General features: G+C 26.0%; 1 protein-coding gene across 1 annotated transcript; it reads right to left on the bottom strand.

Annotated features, from left to right (window-relative positions):
• Nucleotides 1-1050: 1050 nt before the first annotated feature.
• LOC129959436 (pyroglutamyl-peptidase 1-like) lies at nt 1051-19250 on the bottom strand. The gene is made up of 5 exons (XM_056072270.1): nt 18906-19250; nt 14239-14274; nt 11938-12104; nt 9275-9507; nt 1051-5349 (listed from the first exon to the last, which is right to left on the bottom strand). Exons 1-5 carry the CDS (start codon nt 18952-18954, stop codon nt 5190-5192), a joined length of 645 nt encoding a protein of 214 aa, XP_055928245.1. The 5' UTR covers nt 18955-19250; the 3' UTR covers nt 1051-5189.
• Nucleotides 19251-19289: the final 39 nt, after the last annotated feature.

The following is a 19289-nucleotide window of genomic DNA, read 5'->3' as shown; positions in this document are numbered from 1 at the left end:
GTTCTGTAATAAAAAAATATATATTAGGTTAATGTTGGTTCTTATTCTTTTAAGTTAAATGTTCTTATTTTTTAAGGTAGTCTATGCACCCTGTTAAAAAATATGTATATTTTTTGAAATATATATTAAAGAAATAAAAATTTGATGAAATTGGACCAACAAATTATAATTTTCAAATGATGAAGGAATTACAGAAGAAATTACAATTTACTGAAAATTTAATGACTTCAACGTTTCATCATAGTGGATTTTATGCAATCTATTATATAATTATCTATTAATATAATTATCTATTAATATAATTAATTACACACTGCAATGAATTACAATTCAATACAATACTAAAATCCTTTTAATAGGCATTCAAGGGATTGCGCACAAATGACATATTAATAAGAATGATTGTCAAATGTTATGAAGAGGAGCGTTTTTAGAGTAACTTCTCTTTGGTGCACCAAATTCATCCGGTTTTCTGTTGATCACACCAATACATGAACAACACATAAAAGGTTAAATTTATGTTTATTAGACAAACGAAATTAAATTCTTAACTAATTTTAAAACAGTAAAAACTAAAGTTCATTTTTTTTTTTTTTTTTTGAGTTGCAACAAGTATGACATAGTAAGTATTTCAATAAATGGCAATTCACATTGTTGAAGAAAGAAGAATGGGGCATAAAAAGTCATTAAGCATTAACTTAATATGTGTTGACACCCTGAATCTATTTCACCCTTTCTTCTTCTATGAATTCTTTTTTCATACATTCAGTGAACAAACATTTATGATCATGTTTTCGATTTATTGCATTCAACATTTGGGGAAGCAAAACAAAATTTTCTTTGCATTTCTTGAGAAAATTAAGCATTTTTCAAATTTAAGAACTTTTCATGATGCTATGCACCCTGTGAATTTGTATTTGTACCTACAGTTTTAAGAATGGGGGAAAAAAAAAGATTATTTTAAATAGAATAAGAATTTTATTGCATTCTCTCTCCCACAAATTCTGTGTTAGTCTCGAATTATATCAAAAAATATGTTAAAAAAATAACTAAATAATGTAAAAAGAATTTTATTTTGAATTATTAAAATACAATTGAGCTAAAATGAAGCTCTATAAGTGGACAGTTTTATTGTATAACATTAAAATGCCAGCATAAATAAACAACTGAAAGCTTATACAATTGAAACTAGCTTTTATACATCTTTCCAATGAATGATGCATTTCATAAAAATAGGAACTTCATTAATGTTACTTTGCAAACACTGTTTTTAAAAATGCAAAATAGTTTTCATTATCAAGAACTTTAAAAAAAAAGAAATTATATTCTAGAAACAAACTTTAATAAATACAAATAATTGCAGTTATTCATATAAAAAAATCGGTAAAAGTGAATTTTAGTATGCCTATTGCTGCGCCAAGGATGCCAAGACGCCAATAGATGGCGATCAAAGCAAATAAACACTGCTGCGGAATAGTTACGGTCACCACTTTCCGCTAAGTAATTATGATTTTTTACTGATAAGTATTGTATTTTTTTTTAGACTGCCCGGTGCCTTCGGCATCTGTAGAAGGCACCGGGCAGAATTTTTTAACTTAAAAAAAACATCCTATGGCTTTGCTAGCAGCGGGAGCAGGAACCTTGTAGCTTCGCTAGCACATTCCATATAAGGACTGTGTGGATAACAGAAACAGTACATAATCAATAGAAAAGAAAGAATGAAGGGATATGGTGCGGATTCAATCCTTTCTTTCTGCAACACCAGATCTTTCAATCGATTTTGTCATCCAAATCAACCAATTTCATATTCTCACCACACACCGGATATACACATTTAGAAGCAATCAGACCATTCCCCATACAAAATTCCAAACAAGCATCCTTTCCTAACTTCATCAACTCGTAATATATATATATATATATATATATTCCACTCTCCCTTCTGCAGGTAAGAAATACTGTCTTCCATCCCATTTACCCGACATCCATTCTTGTATAATTGCCGACGTAACAAATTATCAAGGGAACAACCGTTAGAGCACCAAAAGAATTACGAGAACTGCGAAGAATTCCATTGCAGCTGCCTTTTAAACTGAGAATGCAGACGATTTCGTAAAGTAAGAATTTAGACGATTTTTTAAAGCGCATACTAACAATTAAAAATTTCAAAAGAATAAATATATTCTGCTCGTATTCACATTTAAAAAAAGAAAGAAAGAATAAAATAACCTTTAATTATAAGCTTAACTTTCTTTATTTAATAAACTTTTAATTATAATAAAGAACAAAATTAAAATCTTTAATCGATAATTTTTTAATATTTTTAATTTAACATTTTTTATAACATAGTTGTAGTTTATGCACAACTCAACCATTGCAAAAAGTAGTAAACAAAACAACATTAGGGTTGCTAGAAGAGTATTCCGCTGCTTTGCCATATTGGCGACAAACTCGGGGCACACTATTCTTCACTTCACCCAAAAAATCATGTCAATCAATAATAAATTTCACAATTTTTATTTTATAAGAAATAATAATAATCCATTAAAATTAATGATAATTTAATAATGAATTCATTACATAATATTTTATTCAAAATGTATTATAAATACAAATTCATTGTCAAATCTGCAAAATAACTAGTTTTAATTTGTTCATTAAATGGAATGACTCAAAATGACCTGACAATCTGCAACTGATATTATATATATATATATATATATATATATATATATATAATGCAGTAGTTATCTTAATAACACACTTTTATTTAACTACACTTTTCATGTTCGTACAGATGGAATTTTGTAATAGATTTGCTGCCTGAGTCTAAAATTTCAAAACACATTTGCATTTTCTCAATGACAATATATTACTTTAATCTTTTCAAAATTTGATTAATCTAGAAATTCCATAATATTTATGATATAAATTAAGACTAAAAAAAAAAATTTTTTTTTATTGTACTAATAAAAGTGTGTTTTTAAAAACTGATTTATTACTTTTATTTTAAGGAATTCACATGTGTAATTTTTGAGTGAGAGAAAAGGAAAATATATCTGGATAGGAAAAAATCTCTCAGCAGTCTTGAATTTTGGAAAAATAATAAAAAAATAAGGAAAGGATATAAAAGAAAGCTATAAAAATTAAATTAAAAGAACAGATAATGTTAATGATGCATTTAATACATGAAAGAGAAAGTTTCTTATTAGGACTTATGTAAGATTTAAAAAAAAATTATAAAATAATAGAGATTTATTAATTAAATTAAAAAAAAAATTATTATGTTAGAAACCCTATATAAAAATAAATTGGGGATAGGGAATTTGAATTGAGTAAAAATATCCAAGTAGTACAGTCGAGAGAGAGGGAAAAAGAAGTCACCCAGATTTATTTTGCAATCGATCATCGTATGTGAAAATTTGAAATACTATTGTAAAGATAATAATGAATACTAAAAGATGCAGTGTAAAAACTTTTCATACGGGTTTTTCTAGATAATTAAAATTGAACAAATTTTAAAATTCAATATGACAACATTTTGTTTTTTAAATGTCGTGAATAGATTTTTCATGAAAAAAATAACCGGAGAACAAATTCAGATTGATATACCATGAGTTCATTATTTTTTAAATAATTAAGAGAAATAATTTGTCAGAATGTTTATAAAACTAAATAGTTAAATCCTACAAAGTATTTATTATGAAATAAAAGTCCATTTTTCAAGAATTTGTTGTATTCTGTAAGTGACATTATATGAGCTGACAAATACAAATTCTAGAATATTACAAGGACAGAGACTATCCTCCACATTTAAAAGTTGCGACTATTAATAAAATACTGTGACAATTAAATCAAATTTTTTTTTAAAAAAATCCATATTTTTAGCCACTGACGAATTTTTAAAATACATTTTCATATTACAACAATGCAGAAAATGATATTTGATCAGCAGTATTTCAGTACCAAATAAAAAACTTTTGATATTTGTGAATGTGCTCTTAAATGCACGTATCAGGAGCAAATGCAGAAGAAATATAATGGGCAAACAACTTATAGGAATGAGCTAACATTTTGTATATCCTCATGAAATAGTCTTGTCCTTCATTTATGTTAAAATCTACATAAATTTCAATTTAAAAGTTTTAAAACTCAAATTCTGCGATTTTTCTCATATTAAATATGTATGCAAAAATATGAAGAATATCTTAATGTTTTTGCAATAAAAAGAGTTTAGGCCAATAAGTTTTTAAGATATGAATAAAAGTTCCAAATTAATTTTAACATAATCTAAATTTTGTTAATTCATAATTTCGAAATGAAAAGACCTTAACTACTGAAACATGGTTTTCACGAATAACATTTAATATAGTTTTAAAATTTAATGAGAAAAATGGGTGTTACCTTTGGAAATTTATTCTAATTTCAATATAAGAATATGACACTTTTTGATTTCAAATGACGCTTTTTTGTAATGATTGTATGATGAATGATGCCAGAATAAAACAACATGACTTTTTTTTTTCTCTGACTATACATCAGTAATATTATAATTATTATCAAACAGGAGTTATAAAAGAATCTTTATATACATACACAAAGATTACCAAATGTGAAAACAAAAAAAGGTCATACCTAATACATGATCAATTTTATTTTGAGTGATGATATCTTAACATTATAATTCAACAAATTAAGATAAAAAAATTAAGATAGGAATCATACAGGAGGGTAAAAGTATAATAAGCTTGAAGTAAAGAATAGATTTGCAAAATCTATAACAACTTTTCAAAGGTCATTTTTAAAAATAATAAAAAAGAATTTAATTAAGGAAAAAATTATCTTTACAGTTAAATTCCCTGCCATACACAAACACAGATGTCTATTATTTTTTATGAGATTTCATTTTTAAAAAAATGGAGCTGCATGATCATATCAATCTTCAGCACTGAAACAATAAACATACAAATACAAAACAGGTTAAAAATAAAAGCTTAACAAATATATCTTGGTTATTTTCATTGGAAAAATTGAATCTTATTTTAGAATACCCTAGGCACAAAATTTTATTACTTTAGATCTACTTAAAAACAAAAGTTTTATTTAAAGTTTAAAAAATTATCCCATTCCAATCAGCCTGAAAATCAAACACTTTTTAGTAAAAATGAGTAATATTTTTAAACAGAGTATTATGTATTTTTAATTTGTTTCAACATTGCAGATATAATAAGGGCTAGAGCTTGAGCCATTGCTCTGGCACTGTATGGCTGATTTATGGGTGGAACATGCACAAAGGCAGCATTTCTATTTACTTTCAATGATGTATAAAACGTGAATTCACAGAGATACCTGCAAATATATAATACAAAAGTTAATGACAAAAATTATAGCAATAAATGCACATGATACTTATAATTTAAGCACAGTATTAGAAGCATAACCCTTTTATTTTTATATCAACAGAATATTATCAAAATACATGGTAAAATTTATATGTTACAAATAACTGGACAGTATTATTTGCTTTTAATTAATTGCAGAACTAATTGATATAGTAACTAATACTTGAAATTTCATTCTTAATTAATTTACATACTGGCATTTTTGATATTATCTAAATTCAGAAAGATATACATCAATTTCTTTACATTTTAGAAACTCAAATCTATTAAGTGCTTCTAAATAAATATTTCTATTAGGTTCACTCTTTTGTCTCATTAAAATGCCTTTTGCATGCTTTTATTTAACTTGACTAATTAATGTTTGTAATCAATTTTTCACTCATTTTCTCATGTGCTAGAGTTCTGAAACTTTGATAGCTGTGTATTCCCAATGATAATTCAACATTTTAATATTTTCAAAATTACATTATCAACAAATTGGTTAATTTTAATACCGTATGGTTGACATGACTTTGTAGTCAATATGATGAAAACTGATAACAAAGATTTCATAAAAATAAATGAATTATGCAATGTATTAATAACTAAAAAGATGAAAATATTTTTTAAGTCAAAAATGGGGAAATGAAAGGAAAATTAATAAAAACATGAGGCATTGAATATAATATGGTGGGAAATTAAATCCCAATCAACATATTAAAATAATCATTAAAAATCTGTATCCATTATGAAAATAATTAAAATACTAATTTATTTAATGCTACATTTTGCTATGACATACAGTTCTTTTTATTAAAAAAAAAAATTGTTTCTACACTTTAGAATACTAATACAAACATGCTTATAAAGATTATTTTTTAAAAAATTCTTATTGAAAAATTTAACTGCAATTTTCATTTTTAAAATTTTAAATAAATATTATTTTATTTGATGATATCAGATCACTAAAACAACAGCTTTCATAAGAAATCAAAAGGAAGATATAATTCAAACAATTTCCTAATATATTCTGGCATTTGTATATGGCCAATATACAAATGCCAGAAACTTTATTTCCACTAAGTTCTTTAAGTGAATTATGATTCTTTGTCATTTTAAACTTGTTACTAAGACAATTTAATGCCAAAATTATGAAACAACGATTGTATCTTCCCATTTGTAATATGGCAAGAAATACAATTTAGTTATTTTTTAAGAAAAGATAAAGACAGTTTTCAGTTTTCTGCCAGAAATGCTAAGGATAATTGGAAAGGATAAAAGTGAATATTTCATAATGTTTACATAAAAACTAGATATTCTTCCAAAATATCAGCCTCTTCATTTTAAAAGTCACAAACAACCTCAAAGTTAACCAAAACAGAATGAAAATGACATGATAAAAAGACAAAATTGTGTTCCTTCAAACTAACCAACCATTCACATAAAAAAGAGAAAATATCCCTTTTATATGGCAAATTTTTAAACATAAATATTTTTTTAAAAAACTAAAGTAAACTGGAGCCAACTGTCCAAATATAATTGCATGAAGTATAAAATGCAATCTCTATTTTTATGATTTCTTATCAAAATGTTATCTAATCATTAATTAAAATGGCAATCATGTTAAATATCATATTACACAATTATCTCTAGAGAAATTTTATAATACCGAGAGGTGCCTATTTGTCAATTATTTTTGTTTGAGAACTGAAAAAGTTCATTAAAAATATAAAAAGTGGCTAATTTTTTAGTTAATGAAGAATTTGTGTTTATGGAATAAAAGTTCACTCAATTATTATTTGAACAATAGCTTTAAGGGATTTTTGGTATTTATAATTATCACTGAATATTTTCCAGCAAGTGACTCTGAACAACTGTATTTGGAATGAATTAATGATTTTTTAAATTATATATTGAATCACATTGACTGAAAATTTTAGCCTATGCTTAAACTTAGTTTTTAACAGTGAAAAACTAAGGGATTTAAATTAGACTCTAAGGGATTTAAACAGTGTGAACAGAACAGAATTTTGTGATGCTCAAAATGTGATAAACAACCAGCTGATTTTTTTAAAATTAGAAAATATATAATCAAAGACAGCTTAATGAAAGCCATACTCCTGTGACCATTATTTACTAACTATTAATGACCTCCAAATTTTAGCTGTTTTATTTATCATCGTGAAAAATTGTTTGTATTCAGTAAGTTTTGCATGTAATGTCCAGAAAAATCTATCTCACAGCCATGAAATTTGGCATACAGATAGTCATAATGGTGACTCACAGATCAAATTTTAAAATTTCACATACTTTTCTTATTTAGCAAATTAGAAAGAAATATAGAATAAAATTGATTATAGAAAAAAATGATGCATCACTGAAAAAAATTGTCATTATAATAAAATTAATTTAAAAAATTTAATGTAATTTCTAGCAAATAGTCACTTTTTCCAAAAAATTTTAAAATTAGTATAATACAAAGGTACAAAATTTATGAACAGTGCATTTTATCTGTTTTAGAAATTTTAAGAACACTGAGAAAATTAATAACTATTAATAAGTATGGCTTAATATGAAACAAAAGCCAAAAGAACTAATAGAAAACTAATTAATAAGATAAAAACATATACCATTTATACATAAATTAAAAGGCAATACAATTCTAGTAAAGCAGCAGACAAAAACCTGCCAATTCTTAGAGGTAACACCCTTAATCAAACATTAATGATGTATTGTTACTAATGGAATAATGTTAAAATTAAAGCATGGCAGCATTTAAGGATGTATTAATTAAACTGTCATATTAAACAAAGAGCCATTAATAAAAAATATATTAAATAATAAATCTTATTATGTTAACATTGATAAAACCTATTGCATATCAATTTCTAGAAATCTATATATATATATAACACTAATGAATGTGGCACAGAAATCACTCTAATTACAGAATGGCAGCAAAGAAATGTAAAATTATTTATATACGAAAGCTTCAGCATGCTACTTTATTCAGTGTTTTTACAGCTGCATGTAATTCAACATTTCACAATTAAATAAAATTATTACAAAATAAATGCTACTCGCCATATCAAACCATTCAGTCAGAAAAAGAAATAAACTTTAATAAATGAGAGTGAAAATAGGCTTAACCATCACTATGGCTACTTACTACAATTTATCTACTGGAAAGAAATGACTGCCAAAGCAATTTATTTCCCAAAGAGGTTTTTTGCATTATCTTAAAACTAAGAAAAAAAATTTATCTCTTTACAAAATTAATTTCATTTCTATATAGTTTTTTTCTTTATTTTTAATAAATTCTTCAAGTTTAATTTACAATGTAACGATGTTTTTAATGTTAGGTTTGGTTTAGTTTGCTTTGAAAAAAACTTTTTATGCTCATTTCAGTTGCTTTTTTAATGTTATGAAATTTAAACTGAGCCATCAAAATATTCAATCATGTGCTTTTGCTAATGCTAAAATTAAGATAAAAAATTACTTTTTTTATCATTAATTCTGAAACAGGTTTTACATTTCCGCTTATATTTCATAATATATACACTTTTAATTTGTGCCCACAATAATTTGTTGCAGAACGATTCCGTTCAAGTCTTGCTTTTAAGTTGTATCAAATAAACAGAAATTTTTAAAAATGCATTCCATATTAATTGTTTAATAATCTAAAAAAAATCTACAATCTTGGTGAGCAAGCTGGTTGCCAAAGGCAGCTAATAATATTATATCAAAAAATTCCTGGTCCTTTTTTATATATAGTTTATTATTGTTATATAATATTAGATAAATATCCACAAACTATTTTTCTAAATATATATATTTTATAAAATAGTTGTAAAATTTAACAGCTAAAATAAAATTTGGATTAAAATTTTTACCTTCCAGCATTTTCTGATGATACAGCTTTTACACAAACATTTGATGAAGCAACATCTTCTAAAACTGAATCAATGTCTATAGCAGTGCTGAGTTTTTCCGGGCCATTTTCACAACAAATATTGAGTTGAGGCACTTGCCCTTTAATATCACAGCCATGGTAATCAGCATTGTAAGCTACTTTTTCAAGAGTGATACATTTGGCTTGCTCAGACATACCACAGTGAACAACAAGCTACATTAAAATTAAATTATTATTATTTTTTTTAAAGATAAAAGAAAGTAATTCTGTTTTGCTATAAATACTGTTTGGAATGCACCAGTAAAAACTTGCAAAAAGTCCTCAATGTTTTAATAGAAGTAAAACATGAATAAATAATAATAAGACCAATATTAATAGAATTTTTCAAAATAAATACATGAAATATAAAAAAATCTTAGTTGAATGATAGTTTATTAATAAAATGTTTAAAGAACATAAACAGGAAAAGTTATTTACATAATTATTAAAAAATTATTATTTATAAATTTAACAATAAATTACCAAACATATGATATAGTAAATAACATTTGTTAAATTACATTTTTGTCATTAATTCATAGTTTTTGCACAATCCTTCCATAAAACTGTATTTTAAATTAGAAAATGCATTTAATTATGTTGCTAAAATATCAAAATAATATTACTAAAAATTAATATTGATACATAATCTTCAGTTTATTCAGAAGTATAGAGTTTATATACATTTGATTATTTAATATGGATAATTATTTATTGATATACTAATTTTTAATTTTTTTTTTCTTATAGGCAACTGCTGAAAAAAAATCAATATTTTTACCATACATTGGAAAAAATTTAAGTTCTAAGTTTTAGTTTTGAAAATTGAGCAAAAACTTCGTGTATTTTTAGAAAAAAATTTATAAATGAATCTTCATTAAAATATATAACAAAAATTAAATTCTAGGTCAAATAATTTATATAATAAAAATTATTATTAACTATACTTCTAAGATGTTCATACTGAAAGGCTCAATGGATTATGTGTATGTTTCACAAGTATCTATTTCTAAAATTGTACAATCATTTTTCAACAGAAGTTCTTTGACAAATTTAATAAATTTTAAATTTACATTTGGTCCATCCATACTAATTTGTAAAAGTAATTATATGTCCAAACTTAATATAACTTCTTTAAAATTCTCAAACAATCCTTGAGCAGTGGTATTACTTAAAAATATTGAATTCCCAAATTGTGTGGTGATGCTATTGGTTAATTCACAAAAATACCTTACAATATGATCCATTTGTTATTTTTGTGAAAATTAGTTAAAAGAATATTACAAATTTTTTACTGTTTAGATTTCTTAAGAGATCATTGAAGAAAAAAAAAAAGAAAAAATTGGAGCATATCAATAACAAATAATGTACATTTTTTTACAACTTAAAGTACAGTTTTTGGCTATTTCACAATTAGTGAACATATGTAAAAATATTTCCAACGTATCATTGAACGACAGATGTGCTGCAACAACTTTTAATGCAAAAAAGGATTCAGCTTCAAACGCGTATTCTTGAATTAAAAAGTTCAAAAGGCTTATTTTTGGGCATCAAATTTCACTTGTCATCTTCTCTTGCCTTCTTTTTATATACAATGTCCAATACAGATTATGAACTTTTGTAACTGGCACACAAATTTGTACATTTTATTTCTTTTAGCATGACTTATATATGCCTGTTTTTCCATATTACTTTAGCTTATTATCTTCTTAGAAATCAAGAAGTATGCAGCTAATGGATTTTGCAAAACTTCTCTAACCCATTCAACAAAGTTAGTTAGCTCATATTTTTATCCACCCAATCTAAATTAAATACGAATTTTGAGCAGCTCATTGATTAAAAAATATTCTCTAATCTACTCTGAATAAGTTCACAGTTTCTGAAATAATGAACAAACCATTTAAGTATGATTGAATAAACAACACTTTGCTGCTTCCGCAGAATGAATGTTGCTATTCCCAATAGAGAAATTTATTCTGTCCTCTCAAGCAGTTATAGGTCTCATATATCCACATTAACTGCAATATGGAAATCTAATAAAATGAAAACAAAAGTCTCTGAAATTGAAATCAAACTGATCTATACAGGGGGAAAAAAAAAAAAAAAAAAAGGAAATGAGTAAAATATGAGCGAGTTTCACGATTATACAGTTGTTTCATTTTTGTGCTAAGGCTATAACCTTTTATTCTTGCAATGATTTGAGATCATCATTTTTTAGATGAGAAAAAAAAATAACTAAAAAACTCAAATTTTTAAAATTCAATCAGTGTTTATGGAAATGTTCGAATTTCCTTGCATTTTACTTGCTTTTTAGATGATTTTTAAATTTCTAGTTACCCCGTGCCGCAGTAGCTCTGATTTAGTACTTGAAAAAGAGGGAGACCAAAACTTAGGTTGACTGACTGCCTAGAAAAAAAGACTTGAAAACTATTAAGTTGACAAATTAGAAGACTTTAGCCAAGAACAGAACAAAATTTATACGACCAAGTCTTCGTATAAGACCAAGTTTTATACGAAGCTGTAGTGCCAGTAAAGAACAAGAAACTGTTATATAAATGTAATAATTATAGGAATTGTATACAAAATTCAATAAATGATTAATACCTTTGGCTTGTGTTTCTCCCATAATTCAGGTACAGCTTTGGATACAAACTCATACTCTACAGGCAACTCTTTGGCAATGATATTAAAATCAGTTATATTAAGATTAAGAAGTTCTTTAACAGTGAGCCAGCTGGAATTCTCAGAATGATTTCTAAATGGCCCAAATCCTGTAAATATATTTCATCATCAGACATAAAATGACTAGATATGACCCAAATGGCTCATTATAAATAATTTAAAATATCACATAATACTTTTTCATTAGTTGAACATTTGCTTGAAAAGTACACTAAATAAAAAAATAACTGGCTTGCTTTTTTTTTCATTGAGAAAGCCACATTAACCCGTTTCCGCCCAGCGTCATATTTATAGAACAGTTCATTTTCACCATTATAAATAAAGCTATTCTACGTTTCGACTATTCTTTTTCTGCCCCCTGAAGAGTAAGGGTTTCACCCTACTTACTTAAACCAATTTGGACCAGATGGAAGCATTTTTCAGCCAACTGCAGACACGTAAACTTCGCCATTTTCATGATTTTTTCTTGCTGAATTTCATTGTAATCGTACAAAAAGGTTTTAAAGGAAAATTTAAATATTTTTTCAGAATTTATATTTCAGATATTCTATTATCAGATATCTTATAACGTTTTAAAATTATTTTTACTTTTAATAGTTTTAATTACAAATTTAAACTACTGTCCTAAAAATAGGACGCTGGGCGGATTCGTTAAATTTTCTGATATGTAGTTTATTTCATAGGTGCTCAAGATGTCGCAGTTTTTTTTTTTTTAAACCGCTGAGGAAGTTGTAGAATATCTATTTTCGGAGTAATTAGTGTCCGAAATTATTGTTTTACCACCTGAAGTACATGAATTAACAGATGAAAAAGGTTTTGATGACACTGAAACTCGGGTATAAGATGTGGGCACAATGGTTACTGCTATAATTTTGATTTGTATTGCGGCAAGGAAGTTGTCGGTGCTGCTTCTACCGTGGTTCTTTCAAAAGAGTCCTTGGAAACTCAAGTTGTAAAAAAAAAATCCTTCAGCCATTTACTGATCCCAAGAGTCATATAGTTTATTTTGATAATTTTTTTTAATTCCTAAAATTTGTTAGTTGACCTAAGAAAGAGTGGATTTCGAGCAACAGGAACAATAAGAAGTGACAGAATACAGCATTGTCCCCTTGAAATTGATTCTACTTTAAAAAAGACTAGCCGTGGTTCACATGATTTCTACTTTGATGTGAAAAATAAAATTACTGCGGTAAAATGGAATGATAACAAATGCGTTACACTTGCGACAAATTTTGACATAATTGAGCCACTAACATCTGTTTCAAGGCGTGTAAAAGGAAAAGCTGAAAAAAATAAAATCGAACAGCCATGTCTCGTAAATAATTATAAAAAAAACATGGGTGGTGTTGATTCTCATGATTGGCTTTTAGCGAAACATACCATAAAGATCCGTGGAAAAAAATGGTATTGGCCAATTTTTACCCGAATTGTAGACATGGCTGTTGTAAATACCTGCGTTATTTACAACATGGTAAATACAGAGAAAAAGAGTATCAAAGAAATAAGGAGACATATTGCACTAGCCTATCTAAAAGAAGGCAACACAGGACAAAAACAAATCGGTAGACCAGGTTATAGAATTTCATCTCGGGTGAAGGAAATAGACACTGTTAGACGTGACAGAGTTGGCCATATAATTGGTAAAAGAGAAAAACAAAGACGATGTCAAATACAAAATTGTTAGGGAAAACCTCTTACATTTTGAATAAAATGTAATGTAACTCTATGTACCAAATGTTTTCCAAATTACCATAAATAGTGTGAATATGCTTAAACTTAATAAAAAATGTCAAATTTATTTGTGTTTCATTTTATTTTGCATTAAATATTAAAGTTCAATTATTTGGGAAAAGAAACGTAATCAAGTAGCTAAAAAGAAAGAAGAAGTACTAACTGTTCAAAAACTTCCATATCCGCCCAGCGTCCTATTTATAGGACAGTAATTATTTTGGATCCCAAATTAATGGTGTGGAGTTTAATTGCATATTATATTTAATTTAAGTGTTTAGAATATAATTTTAAAAGTTTTTAACAAAATTTCAATTTTAAATTAAGTTGGGCGTTAATGGGTAAAACTAATTTAGCAATCAAAATTTAATTGGATGATAAATGCTACTGAATTAATTCAAAGTACTTATGGTTATTATTTTATGCTTGGCTAATTAATAAAAGTAAAAATAATTAACAATTATCATTTACTTCCAATTGTAAAAACAAACTTACCTGTTACAAGAACAGTGGGAAGCCTATCCAAGTTGCCTGTAAAATAAAATAACATTTAAACTTGATTATAAATGTTTAAAAATATGTACTATTATTATTTTTTTTCAATTTAAAGGAACTTTTTTTTTTCTTTCTATCCAGTATGATAAAGATCTGTACATGAGAACATAGTTTAGCAAGTAGAGAAGATTTAATTACTCAGAATATTCCAATTTGACTGTCTACAAAATTATAAAATAACTATAGATTTTTTATGTATCCATTATAAATAAAAATGAAGAATAAATGTTTGAATTATTAATAAGTGATATCATTTTGCTAATACTTAACATAATTTTAAGGTTAATGAACATGCAAGTAAAATGTTAATAAAAAATATTAAAATAACAGATATAACATAACTAAAATGCCTTTTTTCTAATTTTAAAAATATAATGTATATTCTTACAATAATAAAACTGAATGTGTGTGTGTGTTTTGGTGCTCTACAGACAAGACTATTTGTCCTACAAATACCAAATTTGGCACATGTATACCTGGGAAGTTGGAAATGTGCACCTCATATTAATTTTTTAAATATTGAATTAAAATTTTAATTAATTAATAGTTAAGCAAAATTTTGGCTTTCTTCCCCAATAACTTCTAGAAATATTACAGCACAGAATTGATTTTTCCATCATATAAAAGTTCAAAAATTTTTCTTTTTAATGAAGTTTTAAAAAAATATTTTTACCATATCTTTTTACCATTTATTTCACACAAAATAAAAATAAAATGTAATATGCACAAGCATGCTACTCATGCATTGGAAAAAAAATTAGCTTTTATCAAGATGTTGCCATCATATTGACAAAAGCTCAAATTAAAAAAATAAGTTAATTATTATTGCAAATTAAACATATAAAAGTGTAATTTTCAGCATGTTTCTGTGTGACTTGAAATAAATATGAAATATATTTTCTAAAATGTATATGCAAAAAAAAGTTTTCTATGATTTTTTTACAATTATCTATATAATTAATTCAATAAATCTGTTTTATTTAAGGAAAACATAGTTAAATATATGCTGGATATCCATGCTAATCAGGGTCTAACAGCTAATTAGTAAACCATTAGTAACAGTTATGCATCTGCTAACAAAATTGTCTAAATGATTTAAATAATAATATTTGATGATGATGCTGTGTCCGCTTTAAAACGAAAAGAAAGGTGCAATAGCATATGAGGGTAAAGACCCCTGAGCACCCGAGAGCAGAAAATAATTATAATTATATTTAACTTGAGTCAATAAATGCTCCAATGAATTACGAATTTCAAATTTTTACATAGACTATTACATTCTCTGTGAATAATATTGAACAAAATATTTGTAAGACATTAATATTTTAAATAAAAAGAGTTCCACTCCATTCAACTAAATCAATCATTATTCTATAAAAAGGGTGATTTTAGACCAATTCATCGACCGTCTCAAACAAGATATGCTAATCTCAAGATTGATTGGCAGATCTACTAAGATTGGTGGACCAGGGTATCTCAAGTCCGATTTGCCTAAGATTATAAAAATTTTGGTAGTTCTAAAATTTTAATATACAAAACTTAATGAATTGCTCAAATTTGATTGCAGTAGACAGACACATTTATTTATTTACTTAAAAGTAGGAGTGTTAAGAATATTGTGCAGGATATGATTCCTCAGGACCAAAGGGAAGTATAAATGAAGCAGCATATTATTGTCATTTAAATCCATTTGAAACTAAAACTAAAACACTGGATTTTGTGATAAATCAAAGAAATTTTATGTATAATTCTTGAGATATTACATAAATCATGAAAATTATTCTGTAGTGCACATAAGACTAAAATGCTGAATGACTGTGTTTTCAGTACTCATATTTTTTTTTTAATGCTTGGTTTCAATAAAAAAATGTTTTTATATTAATTGTTGTTTAATCATTTCCACTTTAATTTAAAATTGGAATTTTATGGGAGCTGACAGAAAATTGGACAGATACATAGTACATTATGGCTTAAGGCATTTATAATAGTGTGAGTGAATTATATGACTATCAAAATTTGAAAAAAAATTTTTAATGAAGAAGCTATTAAAAGATAAATTACATAAAATATTTAATTGAAAATTTTAAAAAGCATTAAGATTGGTGTACCAGCTGGTCACCAAAGACAGCTAATTTATAATAAAATAAACAATTATAAGCAAGTGGTCTTTTTCTTTCTAATCTCAAAATTCTACAAATATAAAAATTAAAATTGTAAACTTGTTTAAAAAAACTGTTTTTAAAGAACATATGTAAATTTTCATAGAATATAAAACCACAGATATGAAAATATTAAGCAGAAACATCACTTAAACCCTGGATGCTAGCTTATCCACGGTTAACTATATAATACTGTTAGATTAAAATTTTATCCCTAGTTGAAATGCCATTTAATAATTCAGTTATATCCATCATAGAGTTTTCCCTTTATATAAACTGTAATTTAAGAGGAAATGTTGGTAATGTTCAAAGATTGAATTGAATGTTTTTAAATAATACATTCTTAACCACAGTACATAGGTATTGCTGGAAAGATACACAAAGTTGCAATTATAAGTAGATTTGGTTAATATACTATAGTTTGAATATATTAACTTGTTTTAAATTGTATGAAGTATTTAATTTAGAAGTGGTAGAAGGAAATTTTAAAATATAAATGATATAAATAATTAATCATGCCTAATAAAGACATTACCAGCAACTTTATTTTTCACAACAGAGAAAGCCCATCACCAAACACAACAATAAGTCCCTTATCTGGATGGTAACTATATTATTAAGAGATCATCTTCTGTTTTTTTTTTTTTGTTTTTTTTTAATTATGTGTTCTTTAAGGGATGGAGGGCAGACTGGAAAAATTGTTTTCCCAATTCCTTAAGGAATTCCTTGAAAGTGGCTAAGCATAGATTGCTTAACAAATATTGTATTTTAACAAACCAATACATACCATAGATTTGTTGCACTATTTTATTTTGTGGAACCTCAAGTTGCTTAATGTTAATGGTGCTTTCTTGGATTCAACTTGTTGATGTACAGTTCACTAAAGGCTTAAACATGGTTTTATAAATTAGAAGATTGCTTTTTTTATTCCAAAAAGTTCTAATTAGTGCACTGATATTCAGAAAATTCTTGCTTTAAATTATTAGAAATTTTCTGGTTATGATTTGGGCAAATAGAAAGTTTATCCAAGATGACATCAGAATTAGTTGTTTGGTTTTGCTGCAGTATGGCATTTCCATAAAATGTAAGATTCAGATTGAAATATTTATAAAATAAATAAACAGCCTGACCTTTCTTGTTGGAGCAGATGAATATAATTTAGTTTGAGGGTGAGAGTACAAAATACATGTGTAATCAGCAAAAAGATAAAATTTCAATTTCTTTCAAAAAGGGTATCATTGATCTAGATACTGAATAAGGCCAGACTGAGTTTGAAGTCTAGTAGTACTTCTTTGATGTGTTTGGAAAGGATAAGACCTTCATTTCTCTCACTAAGAATTTTCTATTGGTCAAATCCGATACAAATAGCTTTACCAGACTTTCAAAAAGTATTATTTTAATTGTAACTATATGATAACGATAATATGTCATAACTTATAGGTAAATGTTTACTTATAGTTTTACTTTTTGTATTATGAACAGAGTACTTTTAAATATAAAGCAATTATGTTTATTTTACTAGATACTGCTTTTTTGTTTTGTTTAAGAAATTCAAAGAATCCGACAGATAATTTTAAGGCAGCTATTAAATAAATGCTTTATGACTCAAAAGCTAAGAATGCTAAACACAATGTTCCTATATTACAAACTTTGAACACTAATATATATAGACAATCATTGCAACTATGAAATACACATATTGACAATTTAAAATTCTCTCTACACAATAATAAGCCCCAAATAAACCATATTAATAAATATTTGAGAGTTAAGATATGAAATAATGCTAGATTAATATTTTAAAGTATTAAACAGTTTTTAAAACATTCATATTTACTTATTTATCACATAAAATAAATTTTAAATGTGTTGAAATTCATTCTGAAAGCATTTTGATTTCAATCTAACAAAAATTAATTTTTTCCCGTCTATGTAATCAAAAAAGATCAAAGTGATTTTTTTCAAAAAGCACTTGAAATATAAATGGTTAAAAGCACTTGGTATGATGAGTTATGGATAACTCTGGAAGCATCTTATTAATAAATGAATTACAGTAATACTTTAAAACTGTATTGCAAATAAAAGTGTTTGAAATGGTTACATCCTTATCAAATTTCGTTCTTGCCAGACAGTAACAGCATCATTAATCTTTCATCTAAATGCATATGACAAATTTAATTTCCATTGGATAAAACTCTTGTGCTTATAATAAAAGCTGCACTCCTTTACCATAAATTAATTTTTTACTTTATTCAAACAAATCATCATCCATAAATCTTAAATAAATGGTTACCATTTTAATATGGCATCTATTGTTACAGTGCATTTCTCAATTTCATAAGCAGAAAAAAAAAAAAAAAAAAGAATTTTTAATCAGCAAAAATGAAATCTCATGCGAGTGATTTTTGCCGGTTGTATAAAACATGCAATCAAAGAAAAAAATTATACCTTTAATATTTTCTTCCTTCATTGATTTCATAAAGTTGTTTTTCTCCATCTTAAATATATAAACAAAAAAATCTAATAGTAGAGCTGTTCAAACTTTAAGAAAACGTTTATTTAAAAAAATTGATTAAAAACACGTAGTTAAGAAAAAACATATACAGATGGGACAATTATTTTCTTTAGTGTCAGTTATCAAACCAAAAGAAAGTACTGTGAGGCTTGTAAACAATGCTTTTGTATCTTGATTAGATAGACATCTTAAAACGAATTTCGTGTTGATTTGATAGTTGAAGAATACCAGTTGATAGTTTGTTACAATTTAAGAAAAAAAGAAGCAGAAACAAACAAAGTGTCGTTTAGTTGTTTACTGCTGAATATTAAAATGGT

This window comes from Argiope bruennichi, chromosome 2, assembly GCF_947563725.1.
Source record: "Argiope bruennichi chromosome 2, qqArgBrue1.1, whole genome shotgun sequence".
Taxonomy (NCBI): domain Eukaryota; kingdom Metazoa; phylum Arthropoda; class Arachnida; order Araneae; family Araneidae; genus Argiope; species Argiope bruennichi.
The sequence above is the reverse complement of the archived record's forward strand: the minus strand, read 5'-3'. Positions and strand labels throughout refer to the sequence as shown.

Coding starts and splice junctions, on each gene's coding strand:
- LOC129959436 (XM_056072270.1), bottom strand. CDS start 18,954: ATGGAGAAAAACAACTTTATGAAATCAATGAAGGAAGAAAATATTAAA. Junction 9,508..11,937: donor GGGAGAAACACAAGCCAAAG/GTATTAATCATT, acceptor ATTTTAATGTAG/CTTGTTGTTCACTGTGGTAT. Junction 5,350..9,274: donor TCATCAGAAAATGCTGGAAG/GTAAAAATTTTA, acceptor ATATATTTGCAG/GTATCTCTGTGAATTCACGT.